General features: G+C 47.2%; 1 protein-coding gene across 3 annotated transcripts in view; it reads right to left on the bottom strand.

Annotated features, from left to right (window-relative positions):
• Positions 1–23,221, bottom strand: part of SLCO2A1 (solute carrier organic anion transporter family member 2A1) — a 123,015-nt gene that overhangs the window by 28,885 nt on the left and 70,909 nt on the right. For all 3 annotated transcript variants that reach the window (XR_007358330.2, XM_048863152.2, XM_048863154.2), the window contains 4 exons: positions 16,980–17,142; positions 9,124–9,339; positions 4,072–4,170; positions 827–960 (listed from right to left, as the gene is read on the bottom strand). Coding sequence is in view for 2 of the 3 variants with exons in the window: in XM_048863152.2 (XP_048719109.1) it covers positions 827–960; positions 4,072–4,170; positions 9,124–9,339; positions 16,980–17,142 (612 nt within the window). In the remaining variant the exon portion in view is untranslated. The remainder of the gene's footprint in view (positions 1–826; positions 961–4,071; positions 4,171–9,123; positions 9,340–16,979; positions 17,143–23,221) is intronic.

Below are 23,221 nucleotides of genomic sequence, written 5' to 3'. Positions count from 1 at the left end.
CAGATCTAGAGAGGTTTAATATCCCTGCCCAGCTATTGGGATGACATTGGCACCCAAGTGCCAAGTGTAATGGCTGTATTTGGAGTGTGGACTGAGATCACCAACTCGTAACATAGTTTGGTAATCAGATATTCATTCATTGTAAGTTTTAGTGGTAAAACAAGAGGAAACAGTGCAGTGTAGAGTACCTTCCATGTGGGGAAAGAAATCCAGTTATTATTGTACATTATTTGTATTACAACACCTGGGAGCTGAGACAACCCAAGCCTGCCAATAGTCTGTGTGAGCATGCTCAATACAAGCCAAACAACAAATCTGGGGTGGGAGGGCATGTGATCCCACATGCCCTCCCCCGCGTCGCCTCTGCCTGGGAGCTCTGAGCAAGGACCAGGGCTCCATTGTGCTAGGCACCATAGCGACAAGTAACAGAGAAGACAGTTCCTGCCCCAGAGAGTTCCCAGTCTAGTGTGTGAAAGGATTCACCAGGTGGACAGAACGTACAGACCGAATGGGGTGCGGGGAGGATGAGTTAACCAAATGGACAAAGAAGCAGACAAGAAGTCTCAGCTTGCCACCTGCCTGCCCAAGGCCAGTTCTGGTTCTCTCTTCTGCCCAGGTTAATTTCAAGAAAATAAAGGAGTCTGTCCCTTATAGATTCACTTGCCAAGATTCACAAGCACATATCGGAATGTCCACCATGCTGTCCACCATCCCTTGTCTCCATTCCCCATAACTGCCCTGGAAGGAGATGTGTATCACCACATAAAACACCACAAACCTGCTCTGAGCAAGATGATGTTCTGCCCCTACAATGCCTGGGTCTTACCTGCCTTTTGAACATGTACCGAGGGAAGAAGAAATAGGGAATGGAGATGAGCAGCAGGCAGCCTGAAGAGATGAGCAGCCCCAGCCACCAGGCTCCAATCCAGCGTTGATCGTGTGGTGTCAAATTTATGAGATCTGAAAACACAGGGAGGAGTGAAGTTACCCAGTGCCCTAACACAACTCCCGGTAGCACAACATGGCTCTGGCCCCCTAGGTGGCTACACTATGTATAGAGATATACGAGTCTGCAACTGCCTTTGACTCACCAGCGCTAGTCTTTTATCTCAGAACCTAGGGACTCACATGTGTTAGTCTCAGGGTCTCAGGTTCGATCCCTGTGCATGGTTGTCCTAACTAGTTCTTATTTTTACACATTCTTGACCCAAAATAAAAGCAAAGAGAAAAAATTTAATCCACTCTAAGCCACTTCTTAGGGGTTAGGGGAGCAAGAAGGTTTTCTGAAGCCTCCTGTAAAATAGACTAAGGGCCAGATCCCCAGCTGGGGTAAATAGGCATAGCTCTATTGAAGTCACAGAGACATTCTTCATTGAAGTCAATGCAGCTGCATAGACTTATATCAGCCACGGATCTGTCCCTAAATGTTTCCACACCATGGGGGTCACTCTCATGGCCAGCTGATCCTACAGAGGGGCCTTTTCCCATACTCTCCCCCTTCCCTACCAGGAGCTAGTTCTGAATGGCCAAGGCCCACGCTGGAACACTTCCCTCGCAGCCACCCCCATCATCTGAATGTAGGCAGCAGGACCGAAGGAGTTCTCAAAGCCAATACATGAAGTGAGCCATTGGAGTCCATTAGTCACAGCCAAGCAAAGGCAGCATGCTGACTGGCCAGGAATTCCTCCCAGGGAGTGCGATCAACAGCTCCGTACAGCCTCATCAATGCAGGCACAGCCAGGCTCAGGTCCAAGCAAGGCTGCGAGTCCAGCTGGTCCAGGGCACAGCAAAGCTGGCAGAGGAGTTGGACATGGGCCTGAGGGTTCACGATGCCCTGCCTGCCTTGTGTCATCAGCAAAGCAGCTGCTGTCATTTCTAGCAGAGAACCCCCTAGCACTATGAGTAGTGTCTATTCCTGATGACTGGTGGGTCTCAAGGCCTGCAGTTAATCTCTAGGCCAAGGCCAGCGTCTGTGTGGGGCTTGCTGTGGGCCTGGGATCTACCTGATGATCCCGTGCCACGGAAGGAAACAGGAGCTCTGTCATTATTTGTAATGGATGCAGGATCAAGCACTAGCAGCGCAGAATGCAGGTTTAACCCTTCACTGACACTAGAAAGAGCCCGTGATCTGATGGAGATGAGCCTAACCTAGGACTCCATGTCCAAACAGCCCTGCACTCTGGGAGTGCCTGGAAAAGTTATATCAGCATCTAACTATGCAGGATTCAAAGTTCTTCCCAAGAAGCCACTCAGTGGTGAAGGAGTTAAAGAAGTCTCTATTCTGTTATCCTTTGCCTTTGGGTAGATGGCATGTTTGGAATCCAGATGAATAGATGGACTGTAGAGTCAAGAAGGTGACTGGAAATTTTAGTAGCCACTTTCCTGGAAAGAATCCCTGTCCCATTGTTCCCAGGTTTGGCAACTTTCTGCTCACTGAGCTTAAGGGAAGAGCCCGTCATCTCAGCTAGCGAAGAGAGAGCCTTAATGAGAGCAATTTCCGAAGGTATTAGCTTCACACCCTTCTCCAGGGACTAGAGGAGAGACAAGAGGGTCACTGCACTTCCAGCACAGACATCCTTAGGCCGGGCGGCATTACTCACCCGAAGTTGAAAGAGCACTGGGGTTGGCATGGAAAGCGCATCTCTGCATTGTTAGGCCTTTATGAGTGGAAAAGGAACAAACAGCAGGCTTAAGTGTATGCTTCTCAGGCCAGACTTCCTGACATCCAGGAATAAACCAGGATCCAGTGCAAGCAAAGCCCACACCCGGCCAGAACAATTGCCTGGCTTCCCTGACCAGAACCAATCCATTCCTGGGTGGGTGATGTCATCAAGGGGCGACCACAGAGAGGATGCTAAATCTGTCTGTCTCCACGGAGACCAAGCCTAGCTCTGCTGACACTTCCTGCCCTCGACTCATTTATTTTTCTTATCTGGCACCAGACGAAAATGTAACATGCCCAGATCTTTCTGAGGAAACGCAGGAAAAGCCACACTAATGATGAAGATGACTTGAGAATTTGCTAACAATAGATCCTGCATGTACAGTAGATAAAGGACTCCCTACTGCTGGGAGCTAGACAAATTGGAGGGAGCTGGGTTCTCGTTCTACCTTTACTTTGCTGCATGTGGCATCTCTTCTCAATAGATGTCTGCCTGGCTGGCTGTAGCACTGTGGAAGCACGTGATTAAACCCCAAACTAACAATATTCCAGCCCACATCCCCACAGCAATTGTCTTTTTGTTCTGGGTTTGTACAGCACCTAGCACAATGGAGTCCTGGTCCATGATGAGGGCTCCTCAGTACTACCGCAACACAAATAATTAATAACAATCATCTTTGTGTTCCAGTAGCATCTGGAGACCCCAGCGGAGATTGGCACTCCATTGTGCTAAGCCCTGCACAAAGACAGTTCCAGCCCTGAAGAGCTTATGATCTAAATAGACAAGGTGGGAGAGAATGTGACTTGGGTAAGGCACACAGCAGATCACTGGTAGAACCAGGAGTAGAAGCCAGGTGCCCTGAGGTTCAACACATTACACTATCACCTAAGCATGCTACCTACCCAGGTATACAGCAAGTAAGTGAACCTAGCCTGGCCCATTCTATGCTGTTCTGGGAGTGGAGTGGAGTGGACCTTTCAGAAGTGTATTTGCCCCTACCAGCTCAGCTGGCGTAGAGTACCACTCAAGCAGCACCCTTGCTCTGCCTGAGCCTCCACAGTGTGCTAGATTCTAGAAATCACTACAAATATTTTCCATTCAGCAAGTCAATAAACCACACAGAAAACCCACAGATGGGTTCTGGCTCAATATGCTCTTTGCCTGTCGTCAAGTGTTATACTAATTTATCACCTTTCCCCAGAGAGTAGACCTCGCTGGTGGCCATACGCAGGCCTTAGAATATATTCTGTGTGGCTCTTCCAGACCCGACCTTTCAACTGGAAAAGGGTTTCCTGATTCACCACAGCCAGGGCACATGTTCCAGCCAGCAGGCCTATCAAAGTGACCGTTGTCCTTCTGATGCAGAGAGGAGCCTTAGAAAGTCCAGTGCTACTTGTGGAATACTCACTCACGTCAGGTCTCCCAATGTCCACAAAAAGCCGCAGCACCACGGACCCCAGCAAGTATCCAAAAGACGGGCCGAACACAGCGATGGAAAACAGGATTGCTGAAAGCAAGAGTGGGAAAGCACCAGAGTGAGTAGCAGATTACCGAGTGAGTAATTGCTTTATTGTTGATTTGGCATTTATCTTCCCAAGCGAGGCAGGAAGGGTGTCACAACACACAGGAGAGATAAATCATCTCTTACCAACTGACAGATAATTAATGCCTCCTCTATTACTCAGCTGTTATATGCACTGTTTATTCAACAGACGCATTAGAGATGATATAGGCAGCTGCTATTCAAAAGGATCCCATCCAAACTGTCAAAATCAAGGCCCCACAGATGTATTTCAATGTTGCAATCAATGCTTATTGCTACCTTTGTGCATCACCAGCTACTTATCGCAGTGCTATGGAAATCTGCAGTGACGAGAGCAGTGATGAGCCATCCCTGTGACTGTGCGGTGCTGAGCACTCTCCCCTCCCATTGCAGCCTATAGGAGTGAAGGGCTCTCAGCACTTCGCAGGATCAGTAAGCCAAACAACATGTCAAGGTGGGCAACTAGTCAGGTGTCTGCAGGAACCAGGGCCCCAATCCTCAAAAGTATTTGGGCACCTAACTCATTGAAACCAATGGGAGTTAGGCACTTAAATACCTCAGAGGATCTGTACATAGGTACATTGTGGGTTTATGAGACTGAACACCATGTGCCTTTGGCTTCCATTCAGCAAAACACTTAGCCCCATCCCTTTTCAACAAAGCACTTAAGCACCATCTTAACTTTAAGCACATACTCAAGTCCCATTGATGTCAAGGTGGCTTGAGCACATGGTTAAGTGCTTTGCTGAATTGGGGCTTCCATGCAGCGTAGCTGTGAAGGTATGTGACATAACCACACTGCTTCAAGTGTGCTACTCCTGTAAAGACAATAAGACAGAGTATTTATTCCTAAAACATAACACAAGCAGACTTCTTGAAGAGTAAGGATATTTGGGAAAAGAGTTGCTTTTATTTTATTAATCAGTAGACTGTGGAACACAGAAAGTCACTGAGCCAAAGAACTTAGCACAGTTCAAAAATGGATTGGACATTTCTGTGGGTAACCACGAATATCCAGAGTTATAATGTTAATGCTAACATAAATTCTGTAAGGAATATTAAACCTCATGCTTCAGAGCTGAAGCCAATCTCAAACTATTAGAGGTCAGGATGAGACCTGTGGTGGGGTTGCGGGGGGCAGATTATACCTCATCTTCTACTGTTGCATTCTTACCCCTTCTTCGGAAGCAGCTGGGGCTTGTCACTGTCAGAGATGATACTGGACTGGATGGGTCTGATGCATTCTGGCTAGTCTATGTTCCTATTATCATGGTATACATCTAAATGGTCAATTTACATTTGATTAAAATAAGAACAATTTTGTCTCTGATGTGAAATATGCCAGACTGTGGAATCCAAAAAGGTACTAAGGGCACTCAGTCCTCTAGTGCTGGCTCCTCCTACAGAGTGAAGTGAAGACGAAGGTTGTTTTGTGCATGCAACTGAGACCTAAATCTGAAAGTACTAATTAGGCACATCCCCTTCTGGCCAGCTTTTCAGCAGAGCTCAGCACGTCAGGTGCATGTGGACAAGCTGGGCCCACTGATGGGTCCTGAGCACGTGAAAACCTGCCTCTGAGTCTGAGCTCTTTTAAAAATCTGTCCCTTGTAGTTCTTAGCAGGCAGCTGCCATTGAGAGCTCTCGAGGACCCAGCTGCTGCGGCTCCTGCTTCCTACAGGAAACTTTTCTAACCTTTTTGGCAAAATGGGGATGGAGGAAATAAAATCAGAGTATTTAAAAAACCAAGCCCCAAGCCCCTTCCCTTAATTTTGCCCATCCCACCTTCTTTTCTACAGAAAGTTTAGAAAGCAGGGATTGCCGACAAGAACCTATGGGCAACGTTTTCCAGAGTGCCTACATCTACGCTTCATGCCCCCCGCTTCCGCAGCAGCGAGTGTCAGAGTCAGGGTCAACTGATTTGGGCTTGTGAGCTCTGGGGCTGCCTAGGCACCGAGATCCCTCCCCCCTCCAGGTTTCTGAGCCTGGTCTCCAGCCCACGCAGGAAGGTCTGCACTGCTATTCTCAACTCCATGGTGTGCGCCCCACAAGCTGATCAGTTGACCCAGACTCAGATATTCGGTGCTGTGTGGGTTTTTTTGCAGTGTAGCTGTACCGTAAGTGACTTAAGCACTTCTGGTCCAACTTACACAGATATTTAGGTACCTAAAGAAGCAGATAGACACCTAGTGGGATTTTCAAACACTTAGGTGCCCAACTCCCATTGGACTTACACTCCAACTGAAATCAATAGGGTTTAGGTGCCTAACCTGCTGAGGCACTTTTGCAAACCCTACTCGGTGCCTACCTGGGTCTTTAGATGACTAAATAGCTTTGTGAATCCAGCCCTTAGGTGTCTAAGTGCCTATGTTATTTCTGAAAATGTGACTTAAGCTTCTAAGTCACCTTGGAAAATGTTACCTCGAGACCCAACTGAGCTCCTGGCTATCATCTCTCAGTGCACTTGGCATGGGGGTGAACTTTCAAACGGCAAAAATAAGGTGAGAGTTCTGAAGCCCCACCTTGTAAACCACAGCCCACATTTCCCTGGGAAAAGAAGAGCATCTGAGGCTGAGAACTCTCCCTTTGCAATAGGTGGCTACCTGCTGGGTAGTAAAAGTGTCTGTTTCAAACCCAAGACACAGACTTTCTGAGTCTGCATTCTGTAACGTTTGTCTCCTTGAAGGCTGTAGTACCTCAGCTCGCAGAATAATACATCAATATTAAATAAGAGTCGGGAGATGGTTTTCCTACCATTTTTCTCCCTTGGATGGGCATAACGATTTCTCAGAGAGCAAACAGAGTAACAAGCTCTGACACATGTGTTTGTGCTGGACACCCACGCAGCCTGAGCCACTGCCAGCTACTCTGATCCTTCCCTTTGTCATGCCCATACGACATAGATAATCATCACAAATGTAAGGAGGGCAGCCAGCTAATAAAGGGAGAGGCAGTGTAGCATTGCAAAGGAGAATCTCATTTAAGGGCCATTAGGTGCTGTGCAGGGGCATGACCAATGGCAGGGCAAAACATCAGAGGTCCGTGCCCTGCACAGCTTCAGGTGGTAATTTTGCTTTGTCTAAACACTGTGGCTGACTTTTCCCTTGTTCAAGTCTGCCACTCTGATTATGGATTTGCATTGTTTTGAGTCTGATTAGTTCCTTGGGGAAGGTGGTCTGAGATGTGCTTCATTATTCTTTTCCATGCTTGGCTTGTGGCTTCTTTATAAAGTACCATGTTTAATGGGTACCCACCTAAATCACTCAGCCACAGGGCTGGTGGAAAAGCAGAGAGCCCACAAATTTAGGCAGAGTCACTCGATGGTTTCTCAGACTTGTGGATAAAAATGTCTAGTACAGCTGACAGTTGGACAATAGATTTCTCCTTTATGGAAAATTTTGATTTTTTGGCAAAATACTGAAAACCAAAATATTTTGATTCAAAATCATGCCACGGTGCCTCGTCTGAATTGTAGTTCGGGTGCTTTATGCTCCCATTTTCGTCTATGGGCTGGGCTTGGTGGCCAGACTGCATCTCCTATAATGCACCATTTTCTCCCTCTTGGTGAGGGGACGCTGTACCTTATAGGAGTCCCTGGCCATGGTACAACATGGCATGTAGTTCAGCCAGAGCACTCAGCCCATAGAGGAGGACGGAAGCATAAAGCACCTGACCTACAAGTTCCAGCAGGCACCATTTTAAATCAAAATATTTTGGTTTTCAGGCGCTTATGTGTTTGATGAAACGTGGCCATTTTCCACAGGAAGCAGACCGGTTTTTGAGGAATATCATTTAGTTGAAACCCCAATTTTCTACTGAAAAGCAGTTTTGATGGAAAATTTTCAGCCAGCCCCAATGTCTGGGCCAAAGATCATCGTCAATAAGTATAAGTGCTAACTCCTGGCTCCCCACTTATCTCCCTGAGGAGCAGCCCATCCTTTCTCCAGTGGGGGAATGTCTCCTGGATGGCCTAGGTTCTGTTCACAGAAGGATTTCAACAAGGCGGTGACTGTTCTACCCGGCAGGGAGTCTGCACCAATGCAGCGAGGAGCAGCAGCCCAGAGTCCAGGCCAGTGGGATCCTGCAGGAATGTATGGCTTCCCTTTGTTGAGGTTTAGTAATATGATTTTGGGGGGTTGTTTTTAGGAATTTTTGCATTCTATGTATATGTCCAAAAATTGGGGAGGGGGGGTTGGGGATTTTCTCTGTTTGTACCTTGCAATGAGAAAATTTTTGGGTACTTCCCAAAATTTGTGTCTAAATACGATCGACTTTAATTTTTATTACATGTATAAAAATGACTTACATTAATTTACACTTTGTATCCTTGTTACTGAACCCATGGTTTAGTGTTTAGTGGCACTCTCTTCCCGGCACTAGGCCTACATTTTTTACCACTCATATATTTACCATAATAAGCAACTAATATTTAATTATTCAAAATATAATAAAAATACATTTATCATTATCTAAAGAGATTTGTCCTTTTCCATCATAGCAATATCTCAATGTAGTCAAAGAGGACAATGTTTGTGAAATCAGGAACTGAAATTTACATTCAAACAATTTGGATTTTTAAATTTTTTAATACAATTTTTAAAATTGCATCCAGAGTTTGTAATGTGGTATTGTTTTAAACCCTGTGTGTGTGTACAATGCTATAGCATGTCCAACAGAAATATGGGAATATGCTGTCACTCAGTGGCTGAGGCAGGTTTAAAGTACCCAGCATGAATTAATGTTAGATACGAGTCAGGGACAAATTGCACTGGGACAGGGCGGAAGTCAACATGAAGTGAGTAGCCATTTCTGGTATTTTTCCGGTATGTAGCATTCACTTTATGGTTTGTTTTGGGGTGTTTTGTGGGTGTTTCTGAGGTAAAATCCTAGCAGCAGAAGCCCTACAGACATGGGACTTACCAATGTACAGTGGAGAATTGTTTGCCTCAGCAAAGTCATCCACATAGGAGATCCCAAAGGGCTGAATGGGAACAGTTCCAATCCCAGCTAACAGCTGGGCAATGACCATCAATGCCCACATGCTGCTTGCCTCTTTGCGGGGGTCCTGGGTGGTGCTGGGACACACAAACATATCCTCCTTGTGACAGAGATAGGCCTTGGTGTGACTCTTGTTACCTGGAATGAGATGGTAGGAGTGTTATAAGCCCGAGCACCCACTCACTGACCATTAGAACTTGCCACTATGACCTCTTACCATCTGGCACCTCATGTCATATTCTGCCCTCAGCACACCCCTGTCTTCTTGGGGTTGCGTAGGTGTTACTGAGGGCATAATTTGAAGTTTTATGAGAGGTGATGATGCATGAGAAGTGAAATCCCAGCTTGACATTCAGGCCCAGGCTGAGTTTACAGGGCTGTTTTTTGTTTTAGTAAACTGAGCAGGTCACACACTCAGAGAGAATAAACTCTACCACACCACATGTACAGTCACCTCATGGAGTAGGACTGCACTGTATGGCTGGTGATAGAAGGTGCACTGCCCACTCAATGCACAGCTGAGGCTGAGCTAACTACCTAGATCCCTCTTTAAACCTGCTTACTGGTCACCCACGCTTGGGTGTTGGTATTCAGCTAGAACTGGGAACGTCCTCGTTTTAATCAGCAGCTGTCATCACCTTAGCATTCATAGAAGTATCATAGAATACCAGGGTTGGAAGGGACCTCAGGAGGTCATCTAGTCCAACCCCCTGCTCAAAGCAGGACCAATCCCCACAATTTTTGCCCCAGATCCCAAATGGCCCCCTCAAGGATTGAACTCACAACCCTGGGTTTAGCAGGCCAATGCTCAAACCACTGAGCTATCCCTTCAAGGCATGATGTTACCTTTAGTTTCAGAGGTCAGGGTAGAAAGGAAATTGAGCGGGGACTGTTCTGATTAGAGACGGAGGAAACAGATGCTCTCCAGTAAGCCACGTTTGGTACAGGAGTAAAGATAACAGTGTTCACCCAGAAGAATTGCTCTAAGAAGTTCCAGTTTAGCTTTGCAAGAGAAGATACTGAATTCCTCGCAGAGGCCAAAGTAAATCTGGTTTCGATCTATCGATCAAAGTGCTTGTTGGTTCCATTTAAAACAGGCCAAATAATTATGGTTATTTGGGAAGGGGAAAATCTGTATCCAGTGTAGAATAAAGGCATCATAAATGAAATGTAATGACTTCAGGACATTTATTCACTAGGTCTTTTCATTCTAGTGTCTTGTTCTCCCCAATTGTTTCAACATTCCCAGCAACTCTTTTTAGTTAAGAAAATGACTCTGTGGCTTTTCTGTAGTTAGAGCAAATTACAACAAAACAGAAACAAATGTTTGTCAAGTGATTATGGATTTTTGCTGGCGTAATAGGACTGTGCATCCCAATAACAGGCTACCACAAAAATCCTTATGCAAGTTCATTAAAAGCAGTTCTTGCATGTGAGTGGTTTGTGCTTTCAGCATGAAGGAGCCTCCTTAACCATTGGAGATTTTTGCTTTAAAGAAAAGCAGAAGCAATACAACCATATTAACCACATGCCAAATATTGTTTTGTAAAATCAAGTTGGTTGCAACTTAATGAGCACAGAAATACACGCCAGACCTATAACATTACTATTTCTCTTCTGTTCAGCATTCTGCACTCCTATTACTTAGAGAAAGCCACCAGACAGATTTTATTTAAAGCTAACTTAACATGTGCACAAGGAAAAAAACCTTGGTATACCCAGCGGCCTCACAATTTAAGAAAAGGTAACTTGTGTGAGACACCCGTAGGATTAAGTCTATTTCATCTGCTTTGGCATTGGAGCTTGAGAACAGTCAGGGCATGGGTACCAGGAAGGGCAACTAAGACTCTGAGCTGAGAAGAAGAGACAGATCTGGCTGGAAAAATTAGGACATGGCTATCATGGCCCATGGAGGGGCTAAATCCATGGGCACTGCTTTGACAATGTCCCCTTATAGCCAGAGCCCCCAGCTGAGGTGAATGAGGTAAAGTCAGCTGGAGTCTTTCCATTCACTTCAGTGCTCTCCTAGCCATTCCTCTTCCCAATTCCCTCCCCAGGGCAATTGTTGTAGCTGCTAAGGCTGCTTTCAAACAACCCAATCGGGAGTCAGCTAGCAACATCTTGTGGATACCTCTGGGTTTTGGGTTGGTTGGTTTTGCCAACCCTCTATCCTGATAGAGATTCGTTCTTACATTTAAAGGGTGGGATTTTCAAAAGGACCAAAGGGTCAGGTTTTTAAAGGTATTTAGATGCTAAAGAGGCATATAGATGTCTAATGGGGTTTTCAAAAGTACCTGGTCATTGGCAGGCGGGATCAAACCTGAGGCCTCTGAAGCTTAGTGCATGAGCCTCTACTGCCTGAGCTAAAAGCCAACTGCCTGTTAGCTGAAGCTGTAGAGTAAACTTATTAACTCTCTCTCTAAGTGGTCTCAGTGCCACTAGACGGGACAGAACACCACACCCAGGAGATGTGCGGGTTACATATTTCCCCTAGCTGAGGAAGCACATCCTGAGCTTCAGAGATTTCCCAGTTGAAATCCTGGACAAGCCCCCACTTGTAACACTGACAGACCCTGGTTGTCGGCAGGTGGGATAGAACCTGGGGCCTCTGGAGCTTCGGGCATGAGCCTCTACCACCTGAGCTAAAAGCCAACTGACTGTTAGTTAAGGCTGTAGAGCAAACTCATTAATATCTCTCTCTAAGTCTCGGTGCCACTACATGGGACAGAAACCACAAGCAGGAGGTGTGTGGGTTACACCTACTCCAATGGGAATTAAGTGCCTAGAGCCTTCAAAAAACTCACTAGGCATCTACTTGCCTTTACAATTCTGTCCCTAAGTGATTTAGGAATTTTTCAGAATGCCACCCAAAGCTCTGTGGGGCAGGAACTATAAATTCTTGTGTGTTTGTACAGCACCTAGCACAACAGGGGCCTGATCCTGATTGGGGTATCTGGACCCTATACATTCTAATCATAACAGTAATAATATCTTAACCCACAGAGACCCCAGCACTCCTGACAAGCATTCTGAGCCTTCCAACTAAGCCTGTGGCAATGCAATCTGTAAATGCACATAGCCAGCTCTCAGGGGATTGCCTCTGGAAACCATATTACCACGGGAGCAGGCAGGAGTCTGGCACCAATAGAAGGCTGCCTAGTGCAGCATGGCAAAAGAATCTGTCCACTCTTCTCACTCCCTGAAAACTTATCTCAGAGCTAGTTGATTATTCAGTGCCCTCTAGTTCTGGGTAACTAAAATAACAAATAGTGGCCAACTGAGCTCCCCAGAATACTTCATGGTGCTGCTATGGGAGTTCGCAGGCCTAGGTCTGTAGAGAGGGATGTAACTGTGCCACCTTTTCATATCACCACGTAAGAGCACAATGTGCATGACTGGGCTTGTGCAGCACCACGTCTAAACACAGAATCACAAGGCCTTCTCCATCACTGGGCCCACACCAGTTTGCAGTGCAACAGCATTTGTCACATCGGCGGGGAGCACGGGTAAGGCTCATGCTATACCACAACCCCAGTGCAACAGACACAATTTATGCACCAGCACAGCTTCATGAAACACCTGGAACAACACAGCCCAGGTGCACAAGACACGTTCGATGTGGACACACCTGTCCATGAATGCCACAGCCAGAAGCCACAAGGCTGTGTTTTGGTTCAGGCATTTTGACATATGAGGCTCTAATAAGAAAAGAATCAGAGCAGATGACACCTGTTCCCTGATCCATTTCATTGGTCAATAAAGAACAAATCCTGTTGTAAATCCAATCATTGTTCACAAACTGTCTCGCTGTGGGACCAAGGCTTCTTGGTAAGATCACGGGGACACGTGGCATTTGTCTGACATCCTACCCATGGGCTTGTCTGTTAATCAGCCAACTTTTCAAACAAAAATGTTTGGGCATGGATGGAAGCGAGGCAGCTAGTGAGTGATATGGGTAAGAACCTGTTTTTCGTATTTGGCAGAGGATGAACTCTGGAAAACGTGTAGTTCCATGATGGAGAGTTGTTTTTTAATTATGTTTTACAGAACCTGGGCTTCAGAAGAGCACTGGTCATGGCAACTTGTCCAGAGCAAGGAAGCACGGACCTGGAATAACAAAGCGAGGGGGCTTTGCCTTTAGGTTTCCCTGTCCCCCAGGGGTGAAAGTAACTGAGGACACTTACCGGTACGGGGAGGGGCAGGGGGTCTCCAGCCCCCAGAAGGGGCGGGGCCTTGAGCGGAAGGGTGGGCCGGGGGGGGGTCCTCCAGCCAGCCCTTCCATGCTGTGTGGCCCAGGGCTCCCATTGATTTAAAGGGCCCGGGGCCCCGGATGCCGCTGCTGCGGTAGTGGCAGCGGCATCCAGAGCCCCGGGCCCTTTTAAATCGCCGGCCCCAGGACAGCTGCTTCCTTTGTCGTCCCCCCAGGCCTGTTGGCGGCTATAGGGTCCTTTGCTGCGGCAGCGCTTTAATGTCCCTGCCCCTTTTGCCTCCCCGGTTACTGGCAGGGCAACCAACGGGGGGAAGGGGCAGCGCTTTAAGGACAGTCCTTTGCCGCGGCAGCCCTTTAATGTTGCTGTGCTCTCCCCCATCCCTACCCCATCGGCGGCCCTGCTGGTAGGGTCCGTACCGGCAGGGCCGCCGACAGGGAAGGCAAAAGGGGCAGGGAGTGCTTTAATGTGGGCTGGGTACGGGCCAGTGCGGGTTCTTACCAGTACGCCGTACCGGCCCGTACCGGCTCACTTTCACCCCTGCTGTCCCCACACCCTTTCAGCTGAGTTAGAATCAGCCAGAGACCCATTATTGTTATTTGTATTCCAGTAGTGCCCAAAGGTCTTCACTGAGATTGAGGTCTATCACACCAGGTGCTGTACAAAGTCAGAGACAGTCCCTGCCTAAGTTTGCCAGTTTTGGTTGGATGTATTCCTGGAGGTTTCATCACATGACATAATCTTTAATTAAAGCTTAATCTTTAATTCCTGGAGACTTCAGGCCAATCCTAGAGGGCTGGCAATCCTATCCCTGCCTCAAATTATTGCAGGAGCGACACGCCCTTTTGGAGGGAGACTTTAGTGAGTCTGAATCCGTCTCCTTTTTTACAGAGAAGAACAAGTAAGTCTAAGGGCTGGGTTTTCAGAATTTCACAATCTTCTTGTGGAAATCTGGCTCCAACTGAGCGTGGTCACTTAAAAGGCTGGCCCTGGAAGGAGGAAGTTACAGATTCCTGATGGGTGCTGCCTCCATCTCTAGCCAGCCTGAAGTGGTACCATCATCAGCAACGTCTTGTCAGGCAGCAAACTGAGACGTTTGCTGGCACATGTAAACCTAGGATTGCTGCTGATATGCCTGAAAATGGGAAAGGGCTTGCAGAAATGGGAAGCCAAGTGGTTTGCATTCAAATTAGAGTTCTGGATGCCTCCCCTGCATTGTTCCAAGATAGTCACCCCAGGAAGGGGCTGAGCACAAAGCACCATCATGCTTCCAGCTCTTCCTGCTTATCAAGAAAATTGCTCTGGCGGCAGGGCACAGGAAGGCTGACACATAACAAGCAGAGATCAGAGTAACAGCCATGTTAGTCTGTATTCACAAAAAGAAAAGGAGTACTTGTGGCACCTCAGAGACTAACCAATTTATTTGAGCATGAGCTTTCGTGAGCTACAGCTCACTTCATCGGATGCACCCTTTTCTTTTAACAAGCAGAGAGACATGCACGCATGTCCATTAACTTCTCTGGGCAGGCAACATATATCCACCATGTAAGATCCCCCATCCTGCAGGGATCCTTTGGCCCTAATCCATCTTGGCATTCACTTAAATAATAAGACATGATAGGCAAGTTATTTCACAGAGATTGCAGCATGCCTCATGGGTGTCAGAAGAAGTGAGGGCAGAGAGCCAAGTGGGGTTAAGCCCTCCAAGAAGTGCAGCGATTGCCCTGAAATGCACTGCCTGAGATGCCTCAGTGTTACTATGCAACTGAATGAATATGTACGTGGAAGTCAAAGCTGTGCATTGGCATGGCTGTGACGAGCTGAGATCCACAGTCCTAAAGCCATAATGTCATTTACGAAGGCTTCTCCTCACTGGAAATGTCTTCACGCCCCCTTGCAGGACAACTGCATTTGTCTTATTGCAGTTATCAGCTCCGGCGGCAGGAATGTTAGCAAAGCAAAGTTCCAGGTATATGTACAGGGGTCACTATATGATGCTGTGTATTTATATTACGGCAGTGCCTAGAGGCCCAAACTGAGATCAGGGCTCCATTGTACTAGGCACTGTACACAGACATAATCCCTGCACCAAACAACTTGCAACCTCAGTAGACAGGGGAAACAGAAGTGAAGCGACTTGTCCCAGGAATCAAACCCAGTTCTCCTGACTCCCACCTCCCCAGCCCACACAGCCACTGTCTAAACAAACATCTGGCGGTAGATCATTTGTTTTCAATAGGTCAGTTAGTCTGTTCCACTGATCCCTGAAAGAAAACAGTAACTAACAACAGTGCTGCTGACTCTAGCAAATGAATCACGCGTCCCGTGATTGCGGAGCCTGCAATGGCAGCTCTTGTGATGACGCATAAAGTTCCTCTGTTCCCACCATTTTCAGGGCTGGTTTGGAAACATGGGCTGCGCTACGAGTGAGAGCTTGTGGGGCGCAGAACAGGGCCCCAGCCTTGCCACATCAGGCCCTATGGGAGTAGAATGGAACAGAGGGTTGTGGTGTTGGGGAAGAGCTACTGCAAGAGCTGGGGGCAAAGAGAAAAAGAAGCGGGGGTGGGAGGGGGAGTCTGGGTAGCAGTTTCTGGATCCCAGAGACAGGGGTGGTTCTGGGGCAGCAGAGAGGAAGGATAAATACAATAAAAATGAAGTATTTTTAGCTATTTCTGCAATTAATTATAATTGGATCCATTTTTGTAAATAAAACTGTCATTATTACTGGACAATTTATCTAGCTGATCACAATTATACAAAGCAGGCAGAAGGATTTAAAAGAAATGTATGAAATGCATTGAATATGAGGAGTAATTGAAAAGAAATAATGTTTAAGGATTATAAATGTAGTCACTGCACTCAAAATGGGTTGTGTAGTTATGTCAAACTGGCTCAAACCCATAAATCTCTCTGGTCTTAAATCTTGTCCAGCTAAGCATCAGTCTTGAAGTCAGTCCACATTGTCCATCCCTCTTAGGGTTTGTACACCGGCCCATCATAATTGAGGTGTGAGGGGAAATACAGCTCATGTTTTCTAAAATAAGGGCATGATTCTTTGTGTCTGACTTATGAATGAGCAGGTGACTGTACCAGAGAATGGGAAGGAAATCTGGGGGGAAGGGTCAGCGAGGAATGGGAGGGAGTGATGGGGGGGACTAGGAGGGCAGAGCTTGATACAGTCATAGGAAATTAATGACATTTTGCCTGTCTTAAAGGTTCAGTGGAGTCTCTACCCAGCAGTCAGGGAGACGGATGCATGTGTGTGTGCAGTAAAGGTTGTCTTTTCAACCCAAAATGACCACACGCACAATGGCAGAGGAGCAGAGGAGGGGAGTTAAACGACAGAGTAAAAGCCATGATTTGGTGGGTTTTTCAAATCTCAGGATTTCTGCTCTCTTGCAGCTGGCAATAAATACTGCAACAAGTTCAGTTCTTTTACACGTTCTGCACCCCCAGTGCACTCCTGGCAAGGAGAAGGAGAGGGTGAGCATCCTGACTTGGAAGGCTCATGCTGCCCCCAGCGGATGTGGTGGGGAGTTACAACCCCCAGGAGGATATCAAGTCACTTACCCGTGTTCATTTGGGCAAACTTGTACCGGTCAGAGAGGAAGTGTGGAAGGGTCACCAGGAAAGCCCCCAGGGCTAGCAGCAGGCCCCCCAAGCCGATAAGCCGGGGGCGGTGAACTCGATTGCCAAAGTAGCTGACGAAGATGATGAGGACAACATTGCCAATCTGGGGTGGGGAGAGCAAAGTGGAGAGAATGTCATGGAGGGCAGGAAGGACACGCATGTCTGAGGGTCTATTCTCCACTGGGGCCTCTGGATGCTACAATCACCAAAATGAAAAGCACAACAGGGCACCATGCACTGAGAGAAAGGGGTGGAGGTCACTACAAAGGCATCATTAGCCACCCTGTCCTGAGACAGCACCTCACAGCATCCCCTCTGACAGGACAGACTTAGGGCATGTCTACACTACGAAGTTAAGTCGACTTAATTTAAGTTGATGTCCACCCACCACAGTAATTAAGTCAGTAAAGCATGTCCACACAACACTCATTGTAACGGTGGAGTGCGTCCTCACTAGCAGCTCTTGCTTCAATGCAGAGAGCAGTGCACCATGGATAGCTACCCCACAGTGCAACTAACAGCAGGTGGGGTTGGGATGGACTTGCAATGCCTCATGGGACCAAGACATTGTTGCAGGGGGGAGCAGAAACATGACTTCAATCTCCCATGATGCAGCTTCCTCCCTTCCTACCCTGATATCAATGGCAAACCCATGTTTTTTCATGCCTTTTTCAAAATCCAGGCTTAGCCGCACGTAGCCCGAGAAGCATGAACCCTGCTCAGCTGTGCACTGTTGTTGTGAGCATTACAAACACCTCACATCTTATCCTGCAGTATTTCCAGAGCTGAGATAGGAGCTGTCAAAAATATAAAGGGAAGGGTAACCACCTTTCTGTATACAGAACTATAAAATCCCTCCTGGCCAGAGGCAAAACCCTTTCACTTGTAAAGGGTTAAGAAGCTAAGGTAACCTCGCTGGCACCTGACCAAAATGACCAATGAGGAGACAAGATACTTTCAAAGCTGGAGGGGAGGGGGGGGACAAAGGGTCTGTCTGTATGTGTGATGCTTTTGCCGGGACCAGGTCAGGAATGCTCTTCAGAATTTCTGTTAGGTTAGTAAGTAATCTAGCTAGAAATGTGTTAGATTTTCCTTTGTTTAAATGGCTGGTAAATAAGATGTGCTGAATGGAATGTATATTCCTGTTTTTGTGTCTTTTTGTAACTTAAGGTTTTGCCTAGAGGGATTCTCTATGTTTTGAATCTGATTACCCTGTAAGGTATTTACCGTCCTGATTTTACAGAGATGATTCTTTTACTTTTTCTTTAATTCAAATTCTTCTTTTAAGAACCTGATTGCTTTTTCATTGTTCTCAAGATCCAAGGGTTTGGGTCTTGTGTTCACCTATGCAAATTGGTGAGGATTTTTATCAAGCCTTCTGCAGGAAAGGGGGTGTAGGGCTTGGGGGGATATTTTCGGGGGAAGACGTCTCCGAGTGGGCTCTTTCCCTGTTCTTCGTTTAACACGCTTGGTGGTGGCAGCATCGGGTTCAAGGACAAGGCAAAGTTTGTACCTTGAGGAAGTTTTTAACCTAAGCTGGTAAGAATAAGCTTAGGGGGTCTTTCATGCAGGTCCCCACATCTGCACCCTAGAGTCAGAGTGGGGAAGGAACCTTGACAGGAGCTGCCACATGGAACATTGTGATGTCTTTCAAGCAGCCCTGCTGTAAGCCATAGAATGAAACAATTCCCGGTTGCTGCTGGCAGTCATGCAGCAATTGAACATGGTGGAGCACCATTTCTGGTCCTGGGAAACAAGCACTGACTCATAGAATCATAGAAATTCAGGGTTGGAAGGGACCTCAGGAGGTCATCTAGTTCAACCCCCTGCTCAAAGCAGGACCAATCCCCAACTAAATCATCCCAGCCAGGGCTTTGTCAAGCCTGACCTTAAAAACTTCTAAGGAAGGAGATTCCACCACCTCCCTAGGTAACACATTCCAGTGTTTCACCACCCTCCTAGTGAAAAAGTTTTTCCTAATATCCAAACTAAACTTCCCCCACTGCAACTTGAAACCATCCGCTACCACTGAAAACAGTCTAGATCCATCCTCTTTGGAACCCCCTTTCAGGTAGTTGAAAGCAGCTATCAAATCCCCCCTCATTCTTCTCTTCTGCAGACTGGTGGGATCACATTATTATGCAGCTATGGAATGATGAGCAATGGCTGCAGAACTTTTGAAGGCGGAAGGCCGCTTTCTAGGAATGTTGTGCGGAGCTTTCCCCAACCCTGAAGCACAGCAATACTAAAATGAGACCTGCTCTGACAGTGGAGAGGCAAGTAGCGATTGCTCTGTGGAAGCTTGCAATGCCAAACGGCTACTGGTCAGTGGGGAATCAATCTGGAGTTGGTAGATCCACTATGGGAATTATTGTGATCCACGTTTGCAGGGCCATTAATAGACTTCTCCTAAGAAGGGTAGTGACTCTGGGCAACATGCAGGACATAGTGGCTGGTTTTGCCACAATGGGGTTCCCTAACTCCGGTGGGGCTAGAGATGAAACACATATCCCTATCTTGGCATGAGGCCACCTTGCCAAAGAGTACATACATTGAAAAACTACTTCTCAATGGTGTTGCAAGTGCTGGTGGATCACAGGGGGCATTTCATCGACTTCAACTGGGATGGTCAGGAAAGATGCATGACACACGCATCTTTAGGAACATAGGTCTGTTCAGAAAGCTGCAAGCAGGGACTTTCTTTCCAGATCACAGAATAACCACTGTTGATTTTGAAATGCCAGTAGTGATCCTGGAGACCCAGCCTGCCCCTTGCTCCCATGGCTTATGAAGCTGTACACCAGCCACCTGGACAGCAGTAAGGAGTGGTTCAACAACAGGCTGAGCAACTGCAGAACAGTGGTGGAATGTGCCTTTAATAATAAGAAGAGCCCAGCGAGGAGCTCTGTGTCTCCAGGAGGCTTTGAAAACACAGTTCAGTAATGAGCCATAGTAATGTGCGCCGCTTATCTGTGTTGTGCCTTCCCATACCATCGACGCCGTTGCATTAATTTCCCTGTGCCTCCCCTCCTCCCACAAGGACCCCATTTTTGGAATAAATAAAGAGTATTTCATTCTCCAAATGTTGATTTTTATGGCACAAATATAAAGGAACAGAAAAATAATTTAATCTTGGGCAAGCGGTGGGATAAAATTCAGAGGGAAGAAACCAAGTCAGCTTGCCTGTGAAAGCACAGAAATCTTGACCCTGAAAGGTCTTTGAATGGCCACTTTTTGTTCTTAGTACCCTTCCCTGGTGTTAAGTAGAAGGGATATTGCACCTTCCCTCTCCCCGTCCCCCAGCTCCTGGAAAGTTTTGGGGGAGGGAGATTGGGAATAGGGCAAAGTTTGCAGGCTGTTCTACAGGGGCTGCAGAGGGAATCTAGCCTTGAAACTCAAGCAGATGCCTCAACATGTCCTTCATAATCCGCAGCATCTCATCCTGTGGGGCACACTTTTTATGCTCCTGGGATGTTCTCCTGCTCTCCACGTCCAGTTTTTCAGACAATGAAATCCTCCAGGCTCTGAGCTCCGTGTCAGCTGTCCCAGAGGCGTTATTATCTCGCTGAACATGTCATTACACATTCTCTTTTTCTGTCTTCTAATCTGCGAAAGCCTCTCTGCCAGTGTGGAGGATGCGCTGAAAGCCAAGCTTTCCACTGTAAGGCAAGCAAAGCACAAGGCAACCATTGTCAGTGCATACCCGGGGTCTGGTACAAGGTTGCTATTTAAAAATCCCTCCTTTTATTACACTCATGTGCAAGCCAGAACATACTCAGAATCTCTAGCTAGTCAATGGACCAGTTTGCTGTTCCAGCCATGGTGAGTATGGCCCAGCAGGATGAATGATGGGCCTTGTGCTGCACCTTTGTGGGAAACTTGCATCAGGAGCACAGGTGGACAATGCCCCTTCCCCTTTGCAACATAGACATTGCTTTGAGACCAGAGACCAGCCTTAAGCCTCCCAAATTGCTACCTGTCTGAGGCGATACCGGGGAAGGGGATGGCCATGAGAGAACACAGAAAGCCCACTCCCCCTTCCCTTAACACTGCTGGTAGCGGTTGCCCTGGGTTTGCAGATTCTGAGGTCAACACCAATCCCTGCCCCAAACCACAGGCATGTTAGGGACACCATGGCTGAGGGACGTGGAAATCACCATGGGCAGGGAATCACATGCTTTATTGTTTGCGGTATGAGCACTTGTAAGGAAAACTTCCACTGTCTCCTCTACGTGACCCTATGTGATATCAGTCTCCTGAGGATAACAGAGGCAGCAAGGGAGCAGATGTTGCAAGCACCTAGGTTCAGACCTGGTCCTTATGCTGCTATGCTGTGTTCCACAATGGTACCAGCAGGTTAATACTAGAGTGGTGTGGGAAAGTGTCCTACCGTGGTGGAAGAAATAAGGCAGCCTTTCCCAGAAACCTGCTGCAAAGGATTACAGAGTACTTCCATGAAAGTTTCCTGGGGATCTCCATAGAGGATTCCTGGGCCACCCCTGTGCACATAAACAGTCTTTTCCAGGGGGGCACCTTCTGCATAGCTGGAGTGGCCACTGGGAAGCAAATTCCCACTGCACCTAATTTTTTCTTCAGATTAAACATAAAATATAAAAACATGCAACCCCTACAGTTTGATTGGAATTGCATACTCACCAAAGGTTCCTTCCCTGGCATCACACTTGGCCACCATGCTGTCCTGCGACTGGCTGAACTGCTCCGGCATTAAAAATAGCTCTTGGCTCTCAGGGAGAATGGTCCCTCACTCGCCTGTCTCCCATTCTCCTCCTCCTCATCCAGAATGTCCTCCTTGTTGTTGTCTGAGGTGGCCCAGGACTCAGACTCCCGGGAGGTATCCAAACTGGGTTTGGGGGGTAGTGATGGGGTCGCTGCCAAGAATCACATGCAGCTTATTGTAGAAGCAGCATGTCTGTAGTGCAGAACCAGAATGACTGTTCACTTCCCTTGTCTTCTAGTATGCCTCCCTTGTCTTCTGGTATGCCTCCCTTGTCTTCTGGTTCTTTGATTTTCATGCAAAACTACTGTACGTCCCTGCTGTAGCCCTTCTCCCACATGCCCTGCACGATCTTTCCATAGATGTCTACATTTCTTCAGCTGGATCGGAGCCATGTCTGCACAAACTCTTCTCCCCACAGACCATTAAGGTCCACCACCTCCTGTGTCCTGAAGGCTGGAGTGCCATGATCAGCCCAGCTGGGCTGGCAAACTCTCCGCGCTGATCAACAGGAAGTGGGAATTCAAAAGTTCCCAGGGCTTTAACAGTGGAAGGGCTGTTTCCTGTGTACCTGGCTGCTGTGCAGCGGAGTTGAAAACAATCTCTGGAGTGGTCACAGCGGAGCTTTGTGGAACACCTCCTGGCGGACAATTCAATTGACTTACACAATGCTGCATCTACACTGCCTCTCTGTTGACCCATCAATATAGAATTAAGTGCTGTGCCTCTCACAGAGGAGGAGTAATTAAGTCGACATTACAGGCGAGTTAGGTTGGTGGAAGGGACCTGGTAGTGTAGACACATACATTTTTAGGTAGGCATAAGGCAGCTTCCATTGACCCAGGTTTGTAGTGTACACCAGGCCTTAATGCTTATGACTGATGGGAAAGAGAAAAGAAGAAGGGAAAGTGAGTGGAGAGAGGGAAACAGAGGATGGCCTCAAGAAAGAGTGAAAGTATGCAAGGAGAAAAAGAGACAATGGAACAAAAAGAAAGAGGGGAGAGAGACAGGCACATGGGGTGTCTGGAGTCCCTGCTCCCCAAAGGAACAGCCAGAAAACCAGGAAAGCAATGCTGGCCAGAAGCTGACCTTTTTTTGCCCAGGAGAATCATAGAATCATAGGGTTAGGAGGGACCACCAAGGTCATCTAGTCTAAATCCCTGCCGAGATGCAGGATTTGTTGTATCTAAACCATCCAAGAGAGATGATTTGCATGCTATGCCTCTGTTAATGCAACCTAAAGTGCCATTTGCTTTTTTTTTTTTTTTTTTGCAACAGCATCACATTGCTGACTTACGTTGAGGTTGTGATCCACCACAACTCCCAGATCCTTCTCAGCAGTGCTCAGTTCCCCCATTCTGTATTTGTGCATTTGTTTTTTCTTCCCTAAGTGTAGCATTTTACATCTGTCTTTGCTGAATTTCATTTTGTTGTCTATAGCCCAGTT

This window comes from Caretta caretta, chromosome 9 (genome assembly GCF_965140235.1).
Source record: "Caretta caretta isolate rCarCar2 chromosome 9, rCarCar1.hap1, whole genome shotgun sequence".
NCBI lineage: Eukaryota > Metazoa > Chordata > Testudines > Cheloniidae > Caretta > Caretta caretta.
The sequence above is the reverse complement of the archived record's forward strand: the minus strand, read 5'-3'. Positions and strand labels throughout refer to the sequence as shown.